Raw genomic sequence first — 17,807 nt, 5'->3', positions numbered from 1 at the left:
AGACGTTTATTAGGCCTGCTGTTCTGGTTTTGATAACGCTTGTTCATCTTCTGACCTGTGTTCAGATTTTTGCTCTGCGGTCTGCTGTTTTACTTCTCTTGGCAGAACATTGTCACGTGTGTTAGTCACACGTCTTCTCCCATTCGTCTACACATCACAGTTTCAAAACAGATAATGAACTATTTGGAAAAGCCCAAGAAAAACCAAAAGGGCATTCCATTGAATGTGAAACGAGAGATAAAGAACTTTATTCCACATTGATGAAGGACAATGCCTTACTACGACTTGTTTTGATGGCTTAAGTTTTTTAATAAACACATTCTACCGATCTGCGGTGGGCTGGCGCCCTGCCCAGGGTTTGTTTCCTGCCTTGCGCCCTGTGTTGGCTTGGATTGGCTCCAGCAGACCCCCGTGACCCTGGGTTGGATAATAGATGGATGGATTCTACCGATTTTAATGTAGTTTGGTGCCATTTGAGCATTTAGGACAAGGGAATGTTTTCTAATTTAAATTCAATGTAATTAGGTTTAGATTTTGAAAATTCACTTTATTGAGGGGGTTTCGGTAATGGATCAGCTTCTTCTTAAGTTGAGGTAGCCTGCCCAGCTCTCTTATTAGTGCCCCCCACAATCATTACGGCGTACACTCACGCTGAATGTCACTGCTTCAGGTTGCAGTTCCTTGGCTGATATTTTAGTGACTGCAATACGACTCACAGACACAAAGGTAGTCTGAGTTATTTTGTTTGGACTATGTACAGTATAAAAGACTGAGAGATCCTACATTTATTTATACTTTTGACACTTGAGCACTTTACATCAGATACTTGTAACTTTCCCTTTTCCTTGAGACACTTTTTTCTAATTTTACTTAAATGTGGCTGTCGGGTACTTTTCTACAATTCTGGTTTGGAGTGGAAGTTTTAAGTGGCTCCTCTGTGTTTCATGGATGTACATGGAGACTGTACATGTGGAGTGGAAATTTGGTTTAGTTATGGCCTTTTTGGAAAAGGGTGACCAAAGGGTGTGCATCACATAAAGTGGGATCAGGGGCGCTGGGAAGGAGAGGAAGCATAACACAAATTCAGGCTCAGCTGTTTGTCCATATAGGTGCTTACATACCCTCAGTTATCTTGCATGGGGTTTCAAGGCCACCATTACTCCCAGTTTGGTTCCCAGATTTGTGAAATGACAGTTGTTTTTCTTTTATTTTCCTGAAGATAAACTTGTGGAAGATAAGTATAGGACTCCATCTTTTATATCATCACCACAGACTTTTATATTGTGCATTTTCCATTGCAAATGCCATACCTAAACACTAAACAAGTACAGATTCATAGTGCAAAGGTTCACATACTATTTTTATACTTTGAGTACTTAGAGTAACTCAGTGCCAATCGAGCCAGCAGTTTTGTGGCTTAGAATATAATTCCTTAGCCCTGCACCGTCATGTCCACCCTCATCAGCAAACTGACCACCCTGCTTCTGTTCCTACCTTTCATGGACATGGTGTACATGTGCACTGAATACACATTGAAGACCTGAGGGTTAGCTCGTGGTGGGTGATGTTCTTTTTGCCTTGTAGACAGCAAGTGAAAGGACTGGCATTGCAACTGGGACAGAGAGTGAACCATTGCCTGGCTGAGCGGGCACAATGGAAGATCAGCATAGGAGGATTCGCAACATGGCCGGGATGGTTGGTGATCCTTATCCCAGTCAGAGTAACATACTAATGGATGAACTGGGTAAACATGGATGCCAGAGGCAGTTCAAGTCCCAACATGATAGGTGGCAGTGTCCCTCCAGGTCAGTCCCATTTAGGACTCCTGCAGGGTTGCATGAGAATTTTTGTCTAGAAGAGCAGCCTTGTCGGGGTTCATGGATGCTGCAAGGGAGCACTCGCGGGAGGAGACTACCCTGGTTTTCGTATGACCCGTAAGATCACCACTGCAACACCAGAAGTGGTCCGGCTCTAAAGTGGTCCGGCTCAGTGAGTCAGAGTTGAGAGGCCGCAGACGACACTCATCAAGAGGACAGAAGGAGGAGGAGAATCTGCGTATACTTGTGTGTTTGGCTAGCATTCAATTACAAAAGTGTTGGTGGTAAATATAAACCTTTTATTTGAATCCAGAATTGTGTTGAGTAATATTATGTCTGTGGTTCGGTGCTCGGGGGCGCCCCCTTGTGGTTACATCCTGTACAGTTAATTGAAATAAAACTTGAGACAGTTATTAGCAGTGTAAGATACCAGAAGCCTTTTAACAAAATCATTTTGGTAGATTTTGTTCCACAGAGTTGACAGACTTGTGGTTTTTTTGTGCTCATTGGCCTGCAGTATTTTAAGGCTGAAGTCATGAAGGCATGTCAGAATATTCCTATGTTAGGTGTGATTTTAACTCAAGTGGTGCTGCCTTGTCAGCTAATACCATGAGGGATGCCATGTTGAGCTGGAGATGTTGTTAGTGCAGCATGTGTTGGTCAGAAGAGGCAGCTGATGGTGACGATGACAGTCACTATGTCCCTAGCCTGAACAATATGCGTGATGTAAACATGATGTGCCTGCTTTACGAATCGCCTTTCATCTCAGGACTTAAAGATACCGTACTGCAAACTGTTCTCCACAGACAAGGGATGATCTTTGTTTAGGCATACTAGCCATTTATGTGAATATCTCTAAATTGGGAATTTGTAAGTTTTAATTTTAGTATTTGTATTGCCACATTGCTGCAGTCAAACAGTAAGAGGAGTGCAGCCCAGCAAGACCAATGGATGACATATTTAAATGTTTAGTGACAATTGTAATATTAATATTAGTAAAACATTGGCTCTAGCAACTTTTTAAACTCTAAATTGTGTAATTTACAAAAGAAAAAGGCATAATATTGTCTGATTATCACTAACATTTTTTACCTCCTGTCACACCAGGTGGCCAGGATTCTGGGTGTTTCCCAGGATTTGCAGAAGACGATGGGAGTGAGCTCTGGGCTGGAGCTGATTACGCTTCCTCATGGACATCAGCTGAGAATGGACTTACTGGAAAGGTGAGGGTCCTTCCCTGTGCATGTTGTGTACCATCGTCAGCAGTAAAACTGTAGAAAAACCGCTAATACTTTAGCTTAGGTACATCTCTCAGTCACATTCTGCTGTGTAATTATCTAAATACAAGGCATCGGTAAAGTGATTATTCATCGCTGTGCAGTATGGCTGATTGTGTAGTACTTGATGGCTGCATTTGTTTTTATTAGACATCAGTGAAGTGTTCACAAGCCTTACAGAGAAGTACGTGATTTTGTAATTTTTTTATTTATTCTTGAAAAAATCACTTGATGCTTCAATAGTGCGCATCATCAGTGATTTCTTTTGGGTCTTTCAAACATCATACACCCTGTGGGAGAGATCAGTTCCCTACCAGCACCCTAGCAGTACTCTAGAAATCTGCTCTCTTCATCCAAAGCCATCATGAGGCTTTCTCTGCTGTCTGCAAGATGGTACCAATAGCTTTTCACTACGACAAGAGACTTTCCTGCAAAGCCCTGACATCCCACCTCCACCGACGAACACTTTCCTTTCATGCCTTTAGAATGATAGTTACTGATGAGGCCTTCATACTTTGACCTTTTCCTCACTGAGGCTTCTTCTATCTATTCTTCCCATGGTACTGTGAGCTTGACCGTGACAATGTGCCTTGCTGAATCTGAGCTGGGCACTGTGTCAGGTCTTTTAAATACAGTATGCAATTATGGGAACTTTATTTGCTGCCCCAGATTTACCCTCTTTTGCCCGCCTTGGACAGTGTGGGGCAGCCCCGCTACTCTGTGTGTTCCTGGTATTGTTGGTCTCACTTCTTCAATGATAAAACAGACGATGTTCTTCCCAGGAATCTCTTTCCGGCTGCTATTAATTGCACTGCAGATGGTGTCTGCTGTAGTCCAGAGCACCTGATCATGCTGACCCCTCCAGTGACCTTCCACTAAAGTTTTTGGCCAACAGCTGAGAATGTCCTCCATTCGCATTCCCTTCTTTCAGCAGAGAGGGCAGTCTGGTTTCTCCAACAGGCCCTAGCACTGCAGGGCTCAGGAGAACATCATAAACTGCCTGGATCAGGAACTTCACATGGTGTGCCTTTGCCAATCACAAGTCACTCTATATATTTCTTTCAGTTACATGCTGCCATCTTGTCCAGGCCCCTTGTTGTTACAGCATGACAGGCCATGGATATATTATGTTCCACTTAAGCCACCTCAGAGCATTACAAACTAAAACTCATTTAGTATGCAGCATTTCACAGAGGTAAATAACCACTTTACTGATGCTTTGTAAGTGTTATTAAGACCAAAGAAAGCCTTTGTTAATGTCTTCTAACATAACAGTATGTGTCCAACAGGTGCGATAGATAGATAGATAGATAGATAGATAGATAGATAGATAGATAGATAGATAGATAGATAGATAGATACTTTATTAATCCCAAGGGGAAATTCACATAGTCCAGCAGCAGCATACTGATAAAAAAAATATTAAATTAAATTGTGATAACAATGCAGGTATAACAGACAATAACATTGTATAATATTAACGTTTACCCCCCTGGGTGGAATTGAAGAGTCTCATAGTGTGAGGGAGGAACGATCTCCTCAGTCTGTCAGTGGAGCAGGACAGTGACAGCAGTCTGTCACTGAAGCTGCTCCTCTGTCTGGAGATGATCCTGTTAAGTGGATGTGGTGGATTCTCCATTATTGACAGGAGCCTGCTCAGTGCCCGTCGCTCTGCCACAGATGTCAAACTGTCCAGCTCCGTGCCTACAATAGAGCCTGCCTTCCTCACCAGTTTGTCCAGGCGTGAGGCGTCCCTCTTCTTTATGCTGCCTCCCCAGCACACCACCGCGTAGAAGAAGACGCTCGCCACAACCATCTGATAGAACATTTGCAGCATCTTATGGCAGATGTTGAAGGACGCCAGTATAGTCGGCTCTGACCTCTCTTACACAGCACATCAGTATTGGCAGTCCAGTCCAATTTATCATCCAGCTGCACTCCCAGGTATTTATAGGTCTGCACCCTCTGCACAGTCACCTCTGATGATCACGGGGTCCATGAGGGGCCTGGGCCTCCTAAAATCCACCACCAGCTCCTTGGTTTTGCTGGTGTTCAGGTGTCAGTGAACTTTTGCACGTGGCAGGACTCCGAGTTGTATTGGAAGTCCGATGTATATAGGCTGAACAGGACCGGAGAAAGTACTATCCCCTGCGGCGCTCCTGTGCTGCTGACCACAATGTCAGACCTGCAGTTCCCAAGATGCACATACTGAGGTCTGTCTGTAAGATAGTCCACAATCCATGCTACCAGGTATGAATCTACTACCATCTCAGTCAGCTTGTCTCTAAGGAGCAGAGGTTGGATGGTGTTGAAGGCGCTAGAGAAGTCCAGAAACATAATTCTTACAGCACCACTGCCTCTGTCTAGGTGGGAGAGGGATCGGTGTAGCATGTAGATGATGGCATCCTCCGCTCCCACCTTCTCCTGGTATGCGAACTGCAGAGGGTTGAGGGCGTGGCAGACCTGTGGCCTCAGGTGGTGAAGCAGAAGCCACTCCATGGTCTTCATCACATGTGACGTCAGAGCGACAGGCCGGAAGTCATTCAACTCACTAGGATATACATACATACGTAACAGTATGTGTCCAACAGGTGCTTTATACTGTCCTGTAGCTTGTACATAAGCTAACGTGTTACCCCCAAAAATGTTTGCATAGCACACAATAGCTGATTTTAATGGTGTTACAGTTAACTCTTATCTCAATGAGACTGATCTGAAATAGAGGGACATATGTTTGTAATTCATCTTGAATCAGATAAACATTGCTAATTTCAGCTCGATGTCGAGTTTTAGTTACTTACATACTGTGGCCTGCGAGAGCTTTGTAAGAATCACACTAACGTCTGCAGTTTAGCGATGGCACCAACCACCAAATAATGAATACATGCATTGATAAACACAGAGGGACACCATTACTAGCTATGCTGAATACTGTACTGTATACTAATTATGAACTATGGCCGCAGAGCTCTGGTGCCCCCATGTGGCCAAGAATGTAATACTACCCTGTACATCTAAATAAAGGTGTGATTTTAGAAGGGCTATAATTTTGTGTGCAAAGAAATTGGGAAAAAATACCTTGTTGAAAAAAAAAATGATATTCTCCTTCCTCATTTAGACTGCAGATGCAGCTTATGTGTATGGAAAACACAAAGTCATTACCTCTAGTGGAGAAGCTGATATTTTCTTTCCAGATGTTTATACATCAAAAGGTGTTGTTCTGTAACTCATAAAGTGCCTCATATTCTCAGTACAGGCAAATACTTACAAGCTGTTGTGACCATCGGCATCACGTTGACTTACAGGGATTTCAGATAGAAGTGTTGGAGCACTTGCAATGGAATATTGTTCAACAAATCTCTAACGTATCAATCGTATGAACAAACAGCTCCAGAATCAAAACATGTTGCTCCAATGAATTCAGCATGTCTTCTCCGCAGCACGCACATCGATAACAGAGCTAACGAAATGAAGCACTGTGACCTCCTCCACCTTACTGAGCAGGGGCCTCTTTTTCATGAACCACCCCGTATAAATGTGCATCAACAAAGCCCGAGTCACAGTGGCATACCAGATTCTGATTGAATTTGCTGCCAACTGTATAATTCAAATACAGCATGGATGCAATATGAAACTTGCTTTATATTTTTTTTTATTTTGTATTATTGCAGAATAATATAAGAATTCAAGGTCATCACACATCTCAAGAGTAATCAGGTTACAATGTTATTCCCAAATTCTTCCACTAGGAGCTACCATTTGGAAATACATCCATCCATTTTCCAACCCGCTGAATCCGAACACAGGGTCACGGGGGTCCGCTGAAGCCAATCCCAGCCAACACAGGGCACAAGGCAGGAACCAATCCTGGGTAGGGTGCCAACCCACCGCAGGACACACACAAACACACCCACACACCAAGCACACACTAGGGCCAATTTAGAATCGCCAATCCACCTAACCGGCATGTCTTTGGACTGTGGGAGGAAACCGGAGTGCCCAGAGGAAACCCACGCAGACACGGGGAGAACATGCAAACTCCACGCAGGGAAGACCCGGTATGCGAACCCGGGTCCCCTAACTGCGAGGCAACAGCGCTACCACTGCGCCACGGTGCCGCCCTTTGGAAATACAATACAATACAATTTATTTTTGTATGGCCCAAAATCACACATGGAGTGCTGCAATGAGCTGCCTTTTGACAGCCCCCCAGCTTTGACTCTCTAAGAAGACGACAAGGAAAAACTCCCACACAAAAAACACTTGTAGGGAAAAAAAAATAGAAGAAACCTTGGGAAAGGCAGTTCAAAGTTCAAAGAGAGACCCCTTTCCAGGTAGGCTGGGTGTGCAGTGGGTGTCAAAAAGAAGGGGGTCGATACAATACAATACAATACAATACGCAGAACATAAGTAATCCTCAATACAATATAATAGTGCAACAGAAATAGTACAAGCACAGAGAAGAATTCAAAAGTAGATGATATCACATAATATGATTTGGATTTTCCTGGAGACTCCATCCTGGAAATGTGTTCAAAATGTGAAGCACACATTGTCCATATCCCTTAGCATGTAGCAGTGTGCATCAAGGTTTCAACCGGCTTTAATTTACTTTCTACTTCCCATTCTCCTCATATTTATTCACATCATGTGCTGTTTATTTTAATACATTTATGAACCCGCCCTGCGGTGGGCTGGCGCTCTGCCCGGGGTTTGTTTCCTACCTGTGTTGGCTGAGATTGGCTCCAGCAGACCCCCGTGACCCTGTATTTAGGACATAGCGGGTTGGATAATGGATGGATGAACCCAGCGTCATGGTGTGTTGCATTGTGGTGTAGAACAGGTGGGAGCTAACATAGACAGGGATCAGCTGACGTCACCAGGAAGCACTCCACTCACAAGTCCCTGCACGGCCGACTCAAGGAGCTCTCCATTGAGCTCATGCTGCAGAGAGATTGCTTCTTAAACTAAATGCTGTGCCAACAGTTCACCAAAGTGCAAATCTTCGAACTGAGATGCTTTGTGATGTGAGTCCACGTTAACTCACTACTTGGGAAAGCTCTACCTGTGCACAGTCCAAATCTCATCCTCGTCGCAAAGTGAATTGCTGTGGACTCACACCAAAAAGCATCTGAGTTCAAAGATTTGCGTCAACTGTTGGTGGTCAGCCATGAATCCGCAACCTCTGGCTGATCAGTAATCTCTTTGAGTCCATGAGCTAAATGGAGAGCTCCTCTCCTCAGTCACACAGACACTGCTTCTGAACGTTGTGAGAGGAGTGCTTCCTAGTGACATCAGCTGATCAGTCTTTCTCTTTCTATCTGTCAGCTCACGTGTTTTCGGCACAGTGTCACCACTACGTGTATCAACAGCATGAGCAGTCCTCAAATTAAGAAAATGGTGTGACAAAAGACCTGAGACAACTACAGTCCTCAGGAACCAAATCCAAGGACTGGGAATATCTAAGCAATGACTTCATGCAGACCATTTGTATATTGTTTTAGGTTTCATACAATGTCCATAATGATGGCCGTGGACCTGTTGGGCTGCACCGGCAGCACGGAGGAGAGAGCTGCCCTTCTCCATAAGACCATACAGCTGGCAGCTGAACTCAAAAGCAACCTTGGCAACATGTTTGGGTTTGCTGCTGTGATGAAGGCCCTGGAGATGCCACAGGTATAGTATGAAAATAAAAGACAATGTTAATAAGAGGGGTAAATTAGAGGAGTTCAGAGACACGGGGTGCAGCTCCTGTGGCTAAGGTGTAAAAATGATTTCGATGTGAGGTTCTTAGTAGCTAAGGGAAGAGTAACAAGTTGGGTTGCTCAGTTCGTTTAGAGCGCTTTACTTGTGGTGGTGAATTTTATAACCTCATCCAGTAAAACATCTTTTCAAAAGATGCCGATGGTTATTTACTCATATATTGCTTACCTCCTTTGTAAGTCACTTTAAATGAAAGGGTCTGCTAAGTGAATAAATGCAAGTGTAAACTTAAGAAGACACAACTGCTATAAAATAAGCTTTGCCATTTGTCGAGTTTAGCATAAACAAAGTAGAGGTTGGCAGCGTGCACTGGTGGCCACACAGCAAGTCGGACGGAGTAACTGCCCATGCTTTGCGTGACGTTTTCTCTTTATAAAAAATGTGTACAACTGTTGTTGATTTTAAAATTGGTGGCAGAGAATTCATACAAAGAGGTTAAAAATTAGACTTTGTGACTAATGCACTCAGCTTTAGTAAAAATAATCAGATTCTGTGTTCTCGATTTTAAATGAACCCTAAAGTGTTCAGCAAAGGCTGTTTATTATGTAATTAAATGAGATTTGAAATAATCTGTTCTCAACCTCTTAGATCTCACGTTTGGACCAGACATGGATGACATTGAGGCAAAGACATACTGAAGGAGCCATTCTGTATGAAAAGAAGCTCAAGCCTTTTATGAAGAATATGAATGATGGCAAAGGTACACCATTATGGCAGTCACCTTATAAAACTCTTCTGCATTCAAAACTCTTCATCCGCTTTCTAGATCCACATCATCCATTAAGGGGAAGCATGGAGGCAGAGGTTATCTGGGCAGCAGTTGGCATAAGACAGGAATCAATCAAGTGAGGGCACCCTAGGGTTCACCCACAGGGACTCATACTGTGTATTTACTCTGTTTGTCTTTGGATTGTGGGAGGAAGCCATAGTAGGCAGAGAAAAATGATAGTAACCCAGGGAGACTCTCGACAGAGAGTCAGCAGGCCAGCATTCAAACCTAGCGCTGTGAGACATCACAAATACACATAACAGGTTAGACCAGAATATAATCAATAACTTGGTTAAGTCTGCCGATGAAGCCACACTTGGTGGAAGGGCAGATACGGTAATATAACTTGAAAGTGCACACGAGCCACAGTGGTCTCATAACTATCAGCATCCAGACAGTGGACAGAAGCGATCAAGAAGACTATCAGGATATTGGGTTATATAGCACAAATTCAAGGGAGGTTCTGCTTATGTCACATAATGCACCAGTGACGCCTTACTGTACCTGTAGTACTGTGTTCAAAAAAAGACATAGGAGCACTAGAGAAAGTCCAGAGAAGACCCACTGGGCTGATTATGTGACTGAGAGGTAGGAGCCTTGAGGAAAAATTCAGGGAGCTGAACCTTTTCTGTTTAAGCAAACTGAGATTAAGAGAGGACATGACTGGACAGTTTAAAATGATAAAAGGGGTTAGTACAGTGAATCAGTCTTTTTCAACAAGAGCATGGGGTGTGGCTTAGACTTGTTACGGGCACATATTTCACACTAATGCTAGGAAGTCCTTCTGCACACAAAGAATCAAAGACACATGGAATAAATTACTAAGTAGCGTGGTTGAGATCAGAACTTGAGGGACTTTCAGATCTTCACTGGATGTCATTTTGAACAAGCCAGGTAGGTAGATAAGATGGACGAGCCTCTTGGACTGAATAGTCTGTTCTCGTCACAGTTGTTTTAATGTTCTAAAGTATGGTTCAAATCTAAGCCAATGTCTATGTGGGATTCTTTCTAAATCTGAAAAGACATGCAGGATAACTGATTAGCAAAAGCAAAAATGAACCAGGATGGGTTAGGGTGAGTGTGAGTGTGTGAGTAACCATATCCTCACACTTCTCCCAAACCAGACATCATGTCCATAGTTCAATACTGTCTTCTGTACAATCCTTCCAGGACAGGCCCTGGCCTCCCAGTTCTCTGAACTGGAATAAGTGGATTCAGAAAATGAATGAATGAATTATTAAACAATTGGTACCACAGTTAGAGACCTCAGATATGTATGTTCAATATCTCTATTAGTATAAAGTTTTTGTTTACTAGCTACTTTAAAGCATTCTTTTATAATTGCCATAAATAAACAGTTACATGTTTGGCTATTAGAAGATAGAAATCCACTATATACCTGAGTGGGCAACCGGATCACCGATCACCACAAGCAGCAATGTGCTCATTAAAGAGTGGCAAATCTGAGTCTGCCTTATCTTGGCTCCACTCTTAAAATCTAACAAAATGTTTTCCTGATGTTGTTTGCTGGTTGCAGCTTAGCATTTCTAACTGACGCCATGTTGGCAGTCAATACTCCCTTACATTCCCATTCCCAATAGTCGGTTTCATTTTCTGCCTTTTGATTAAACCTTGAACCAGCGGTCTCTACAATTTGATATTTTAAAATGTGTGTGTTTGTGTCTGTTTTGAGTGTGCAATATCCATATTTTCAGTCATTCATAAAAAGTATTATTAATTAGGTTAGGTTAGGTAGACTAAATTCCGTTTGAATTTTCTTGCTTTATAGACCTTCTGGTGTGTATTCAGACCAAAGTATCTATCTATCTATCATATAGTGCCTTTCCTATCTATCTATCTATCTATCTATCTATCTATCTATCTATCTATCTATCTATCTATCTATCTACAGTGGTGTGCAAAACTATTTGCCCCCTTCCTGATTTCTTATTCTTTTGCATGTTTGTCACACAAAATGTTTCTGATCATCAAACACATTTAACCATTAGTCAAATATAACACAAGTAAACACAAAATGCAGTTTTTAAATGATGGTTTTATTATTTAGGGAGAAAAAAAATCCAAACCTACATGGCCCTGTGTGAAAAAGTAATTGCCCCCTGAACCTAATAACTAACCTAATCAAGCGTTTGCGATAACTTGCAATGAGTCTTTTACAGCGCTCTGGAGGAATTTTGGCCCACTCATCTTTGCAGAATTGTTGTAATTCAGCTTTATTTGAGGGTTTTCTAGCATGAACCGCCTTTTTAAGGTCATGCCATAGCATCTCAATTGGATTCAGGTCAGGACTTTGACTAGGCCACTCCAAAGTCTTCATTTTGTTTTTCTTCAGCCATTCAGAGGTGGATTTGCTGGTGTGTTTTGGGTCATTGTCCTGTTGCAGCACCCAAGATCGCTTCAGCTTGAGTTGACGAACAGATGGCCGGACATTCTCCTTCAGGATTTTTTGGTAGACAGTAGAATTCATGGTTCCATCTATCACAGCAAGCCTTCCAGGTCCTGAAGCAGCAAAACAACCCCAGACCATCACACTACCACCACCATATTTTACTGTTGGTATGATGTTCTTTTCTGAAATGCTGTGTTCCTTTTACGCCAGATGTAAGGGACATTTGCCTTCCAAAAGTTCAACTTTTGTCTCATCAGTCCACAAGGTATTTTCCCAAAAGTCTTGGCAATCATTGAGATGTTTCTTAGCAAAATTGAGACGAGCCCTAATGTTCTTTTTGCTTAACAGTGGTTTGCGTCTTGGAAATCTGCCATGCAGGCCGTTTTGCCCAGTCTCTTTCTTATGGTGGAGTCGTGAACACTGACCTTAATTGAGGCAAGTGAGGCCTGCAGTTCTTTAGACGTTGTCCTGGGGTCTTTTGTGACCTCTCGGATGAGTCGTCTCTGCGCTCTTGGGGTAATTTTGGTCGGCAGCCACTCCTGGGAAGGTTCACCACTGTTCCATGTTTTTGCCATTTGTGGATAATGGCTCTCACTGTGGTTCGCTGGAGTCCCAAAGCTTTAGAAATGGCTTTATAACCTTTACCAGACTGATAGATCTCAATTACTTCTGTTCTCATTCATGTTCCTGAATTTCTTTGGATCTTGGCATGATGTCTAGCTTTTGAGGTGCTTTTGGTCTACTTCTCTGTGTCAGGCAGCTCCTATTTAAGTGATTTCTTGATTGAAACAGGTGTGGCAGTAATCAGGCCTGGGGGTGGCTATGGAAATTTAACTCAGGTGTGATACACCACAGTTAGGTTATTTTTTAACAAGGGGGCAATTACTTTTCACACAGGGCCATGTAGGTTTGGATTTTTTTCTCCCTAAATAATAAAAACCATCATTTAAAAACTGCATTTTGTGTTTACTTGTGTTATATTTGACTAATGGTTAAATGTGTTTGATGATCAGAAACATTTTGTGTGACAAACATGCAAAAGAATAAGAAATCAGGAAGGGGGCAAATAGTTTTGCACACCACTGTATCTATCTATCTATCTATCTATCTATCAATCAATCATATGGTGCCTTTCATATCTATCTATCTATCTATCTATCTATCTATCTATCTATCTATCTATCTATCTATCTATCTATCTATCATATAGTGCCTTTCATATCTATCTATCTATCTATCTATCATATAGTGCCTTTCATGTTTATCTATCTATCTATCTATCTATCTATCTATCTATCTATCTATCTATCTATCTATCTATCTATCTATCTATCTATTATATAGTGCCTTTCATATCTATCTATCTATCTATCTATCTATCTATCTATCTATCTATCTATCTATCTATCTATCTGTCTGTCTATCTATCTATCTGTCTATCTATCTATCTATCATATATTTATTGGTTTTCAGTGTCCTCCTGTTCATGTTGCAATATTTCTTCAAGTGACATTCATCTGTTTATATGTGCCATTAATGTTCTTCATATTTTATTTCCAGAAAGCTGCCCTTTGTCAAACACCTCTTTCCCTCATGTCATTCCTCTCCTCTCCTTGTTGGAAAAGGGGGTAGCCATAGCAGAGGGTTTGGAGCCATGGGAAAATGCTGATGCAGGTGTGGACGTGGTGATGAATCACTTAGAAGCAGCTCGAACCATTGCTCACCATGGGGGAATTTATCAAACTAACGCAGAAACCAAGCTGCAAGGTATGTCTGTCACTCCTTCCCATACGGTCAACTTGAATGCAGGTATTCCTGGAATATATTAGAGTTTTTTTAAGTAAGTGTGCATTAGTGTATTAGTAGTAAATTGCCCACCACATCCTGGTTATTCTGCCCCCCCTAATCATCCCCTGTCTATAATTGGCTAACTACCTGTCACCCCTTCACCACCTTACAGCTAATGTCTGGTCAGTGTACTGGCGTAAAAATGGCTGCCATGGCATCATCCAGGTGGATGCTGCACATTAGTGGTTCCCCACTCACTGAAGTACTTTGAGTGGTGAGAAAAGTGCTATATAAATGTAAAGAATTATTATTATGGTAAAAATTGAAAGGCTTGAAAAGTTTTATAGCTCTCCCTTTCTCCATATCAGATAACAGTAATGTGTGAAACCCTTTGAACTGTTAAATGCCTGATTCCATTGTGCTGTTCAGTTGAGTTCTTTAATGTTCAGAAATGGAGACTGACAAACGTAATGTCAGTGGACATTTCCTTCCGACCACGGTGACCCACCTAGAAGTGCCACAATGACAGAACCCACCCCCTTTCTTTGTGCTCACAGCCTCTCCTCTCCGCAACACAACAGCACACATGAGCAGCATTTGAGACAAAAAGAGGGAAGAGAGTCTTCCACAGAGGTCTTGTGGGCTTATTTGGGCTCCTCAGCAGTTGTACTCCACATTTCATTCTCTGGCCTACGTGAACGATGTGCCGTGTTTATGGTCCAATTCCAGAGTCTGACTTTTGGATGGTGTAGAGGCAACTTATTACTTACATGAAAAATAAATCAAACACTTGAAGCGCTGATCAGTCTGAAGTAAGGGTTTATTGTTACACACACACAAATGTCCTACACCCTGTGAGGGCCCTGTCGCAGCTCCTGAGATGTGTGTGTGCTCGATGTATTATTGTATTATGCTTTTATAAATTCACACATACGTCATCATTTGTCCCTTATCAAGCCTCATTCCTCTGAAAGAACAAAATGTTCTTAAAAACGAATTTTGAAAGAAGTGCTCATGGGTACTTTTTGTTAGTACAAACTACAGTGTGAGACTTAAGAGTCTTAACGTTGCTGCTGCAGTGTGTGCCATAAGTCAGTGTATAAGCTGAGGCAATAAATACAAATACCGTATATACTTGTGGATAATTTCTCCCCGGATAAGTCGGGACTTGGTTTTACCGTATAATTTCTGTTATTTTATAATGTCAGTCGTATAAGTCAAATACGGAAAAACTCACGCTATTGGTCCAAGAGATTATAATATGCTGCCGCCCACCTGAGAGAATAACCACGGAGCACACGGCCTTTTTTTCTATGTGGGTGCGTCAATGTGCTGTATCAGCGTGTGCTTCTAACCGCCTTCTCTCTTTCTATTGTGCCTACGTGACCACACGGTGATACCCAAACTATTCTGAAGCAACTTTTGCACTCATTTCTGTTTGTATCTCACACCCTCATACTCCTTCATCGTAAGAGCATCCCTTATCTACAACGTCATTGAAGTGGCGAAAGAAATTGGTAAGTGCGCTGCTGCAACAAAATTCGATGTGTCTGAGAAACTGATGCGAGATTGGAGGAGGCAAGAAGATGTAAAAAGAAGTTAAGTGTCGCATTTTTAAACGGTCATATAAGTTGGGGTCTGATTTTCTGACTGATTTTTCAGGTTTCAAGACCCAACTTATACGCGACTATATACGATAAGCAGTTATGAGTATATACAAATGTGGGCTGAAATAAAATAGAAGTCAAGACCCCTGCATGGCTAAAAAAAAACAATTTAACCCTTAGCACTCATACCACAAGATCTGAACACCCCAGAACTTCACCAACCCCAACAATAGACAGATTTCATTTTATTTTTTTTCCTTAGAAATAAACAGCTCAGCCTAGTGGATCTTTTCATTCTTTTCCTTTCTTTTTTATATACCCAGGATTCCAGGAGAGAGAAGAAGTGTTGGAGATTTTCCAGACTGAGTTTCAAATGCGCTTACTGTGGGGCAGCCGGGGGGCCGAGGGCAAGCAAGCCGAACGTTATGAGAAATTCGACAAGGTCCTAACAGCCCTCTCCCACAAGCTGGAGCCCCCGGTGCGGCAGAGTGAATTATAGCAGGCACCTCTTCATTAGACAAGTGGTCACTGGTAGAGGAGGGCATGATGGGCACACAAATGACTGAGCATGTTTGGAAATTCAGCACATAGCAGGTCACCTTCAGGAGTGGACCGTTACGCGTTGAGAGCGGCTCCTCTGACAGACAATGACCCATCCTCGATTCAATGAGTGGATTCAGAAACCATTGTGTCTGTGCTACTGAAACACAGCAACATCATGGCTGCTTTCCAAACCAAACTTTTTCTGTGAGCTGCATTTTTTTGTGCAAGGCTGTATTTGTTGTTTTTTTTTTTTTCTTTTCTTAAAATGGAATACAGATTTTTTATGTGCTTAATGTTTTTGAATATTTGCTATTGTAAATATAGTTATACTCTAAAAGTCACTTTGATTTAAAAAAAAAAAAAAGCTGCAATGAAGATATGACGCAGGGCGTTAAATGTGATGTTCTCATTTGTTCGACAGATCTCCAGCATTGCCATTAAAAAACCCTTGAAGCAGTGACTGGTTCAAACAGAGTTGTCTGACTGAGAATCTTTACCAAAGACACTGTCTAAGGGGCTACTCCTTGCTTTAAAATCCAGTGAATAATTAGGAAGATGATGTAACGATTTGCTTTTCTGTTTATCAATTGAAGCAATCGACCGAGTTCAGACATACAATATAAGGTTAAGTTGTGTGAGTACATCAGAACTGGTGCATTTCAGCTGCAGGCTGGATAGACAGATTTACCTGTGTAAAGATGGCCGCCCCCGAGCATTATAGGGAGCATAAATCAGTTAAGTTGCTACTTAAGTCAAAATACAAGAAAGACAAAAAAGAAAGGAAACTTGCCAGCACATAATACTTTAGTTAATGATTGGCTAGTGCCAAAGCATATACGAAGGGCATTATAGTCAGTTGAAAAGGTGAAAGACTGACTAGAGGAGCAGGGTCTAGCTGCAGACCTCCGGAGATCTGCCATTCAGTAGCTCAGCTGAATAGCCAATTGGATTGTCTGTTTATGTCACATGATTTGCATAGTGCTTGTGACTCACTGTACTAAATAACTCCCCCGCTAGATGGGGAGTAAGATAACCCACACACAACCCGGATCTTAACCGAGGTCTGAGGATATTTTTTGAGGAACTCCTTGAAATTGGCATGAGGAGAATGACACAAATGACTGGCTGTGTTGGTAACCTCACTGATGTCTTGTCACGGGAGCTGAGCTCTGCATTTCTGCAGCTCAATGACCGTCATGCCCATTTTGTGGCAACTCCCAATCTCTGTATGAAATAATGTTGTTTTACTCATATCAACCTTATTTGTTTATCAAACTGTACAAATATGATAAGAATGACTACAATTTAAATTGTTGTCACTATCAGAAGTTGAAGCAATGGCAGTCAACAGAAGTGATGCAAATGACATCAGTATGTGTGACAGAGTGACGGCAGTGGTGGCAGGTTGCAGTTAGATCCTGCTCAATTTGCATGTTACGTGTATCATATTAGTTTTGTTCCATTTTGCCTACATTTACAGTAATCCCTCCTCGATCGCGGGGGTTGCGTTCCAGACCCCCCGCGATAGGTGAAAATCCGCAAAGTAGAAACCATATGTTTGTATGGTTATTTTTATATATTTTAAGCCCTTATAAACTCTCCCACACTGTTAACATTATTAGAGCCCTCTAGACATGAAATAACACCCTTTAGTCAAAAGTTTAAACTGTCCTCCATGACAAGACAGAGATGACAGTTCTTTCTCACAATTAAAAGAATGCAAGCATATCTTATCTTCAAAGGAGCGCGTCAGGAGCAGAGAATGTCAGAGAGAGCCCTCGCTAAGAAAAGCAAACAATCAAAAAATCAATACGTGCTTTTAAGTATACAGAA

The 17,807-nt window shown here is 42.0% G+C and overlaps 1 protein-coding gene across 5 annotated transcripts in view; it reads left to right on the top strand.

Moving 5' to 3' along the window:
* The window catches only part of sh2d3ca (SH2 domain containing 3Ca), a 278,210-nt gene extending 261,872 nt beyond the window's left edge, over positions 1 to 16,338 (top strand). For all 5 annotated transcript variants that reach the window (XM_039762774.1, XM_039762773.1, XM_039762776.1 and 2 more), the window contains 5 exons: positions 2,925 to 3,040; positions 8,599 to 8,770; positions 9,446 to 9,557; positions 13,597 to 13,803; positions 15,755 to 16,338. In XM_039762774.1, the coding sequence (XP_039618708.1) occupies positions 2,925 to 3,040; positions 8,599 to 8,770; positions 9,446 to 9,557; positions 13,597 to 13,803; positions 15,755 to 15,930 (783 nt within the window). In that variant the 3' untranslated portion in view covers positions 15,931 to 16,338. The remainder of the gene's footprint in view (positions 1 to 2,924; positions 3,041 to 8,598; positions 8,771 to 9,445; positions 9,558 to 13,596; positions 13,804 to 15,754) is intronic.
* The last annotated feature ends 1,469 nt before the right edge of the window (positions 16,339 to 17,807 follow it).

The sequence above is a fragment of the Polypterus senegalus genome, chromosome 9, assembly GCF_016835505.1.
Source record: "Polypterus senegalus isolate Bchr_013 chromosome 9, ASM1683550v1, whole genome shotgun sequence".
Classification (NCBI taxonomy): domain Eukaryota; kingdom Metazoa; phylum Chordata; class Cladistia; order Polypteriformes; family Polypteridae; genus Polypterus; species Polypterus senegalus.
This window is presented reverse-complemented; position numbering and strand designations above follow the sequence as displayed.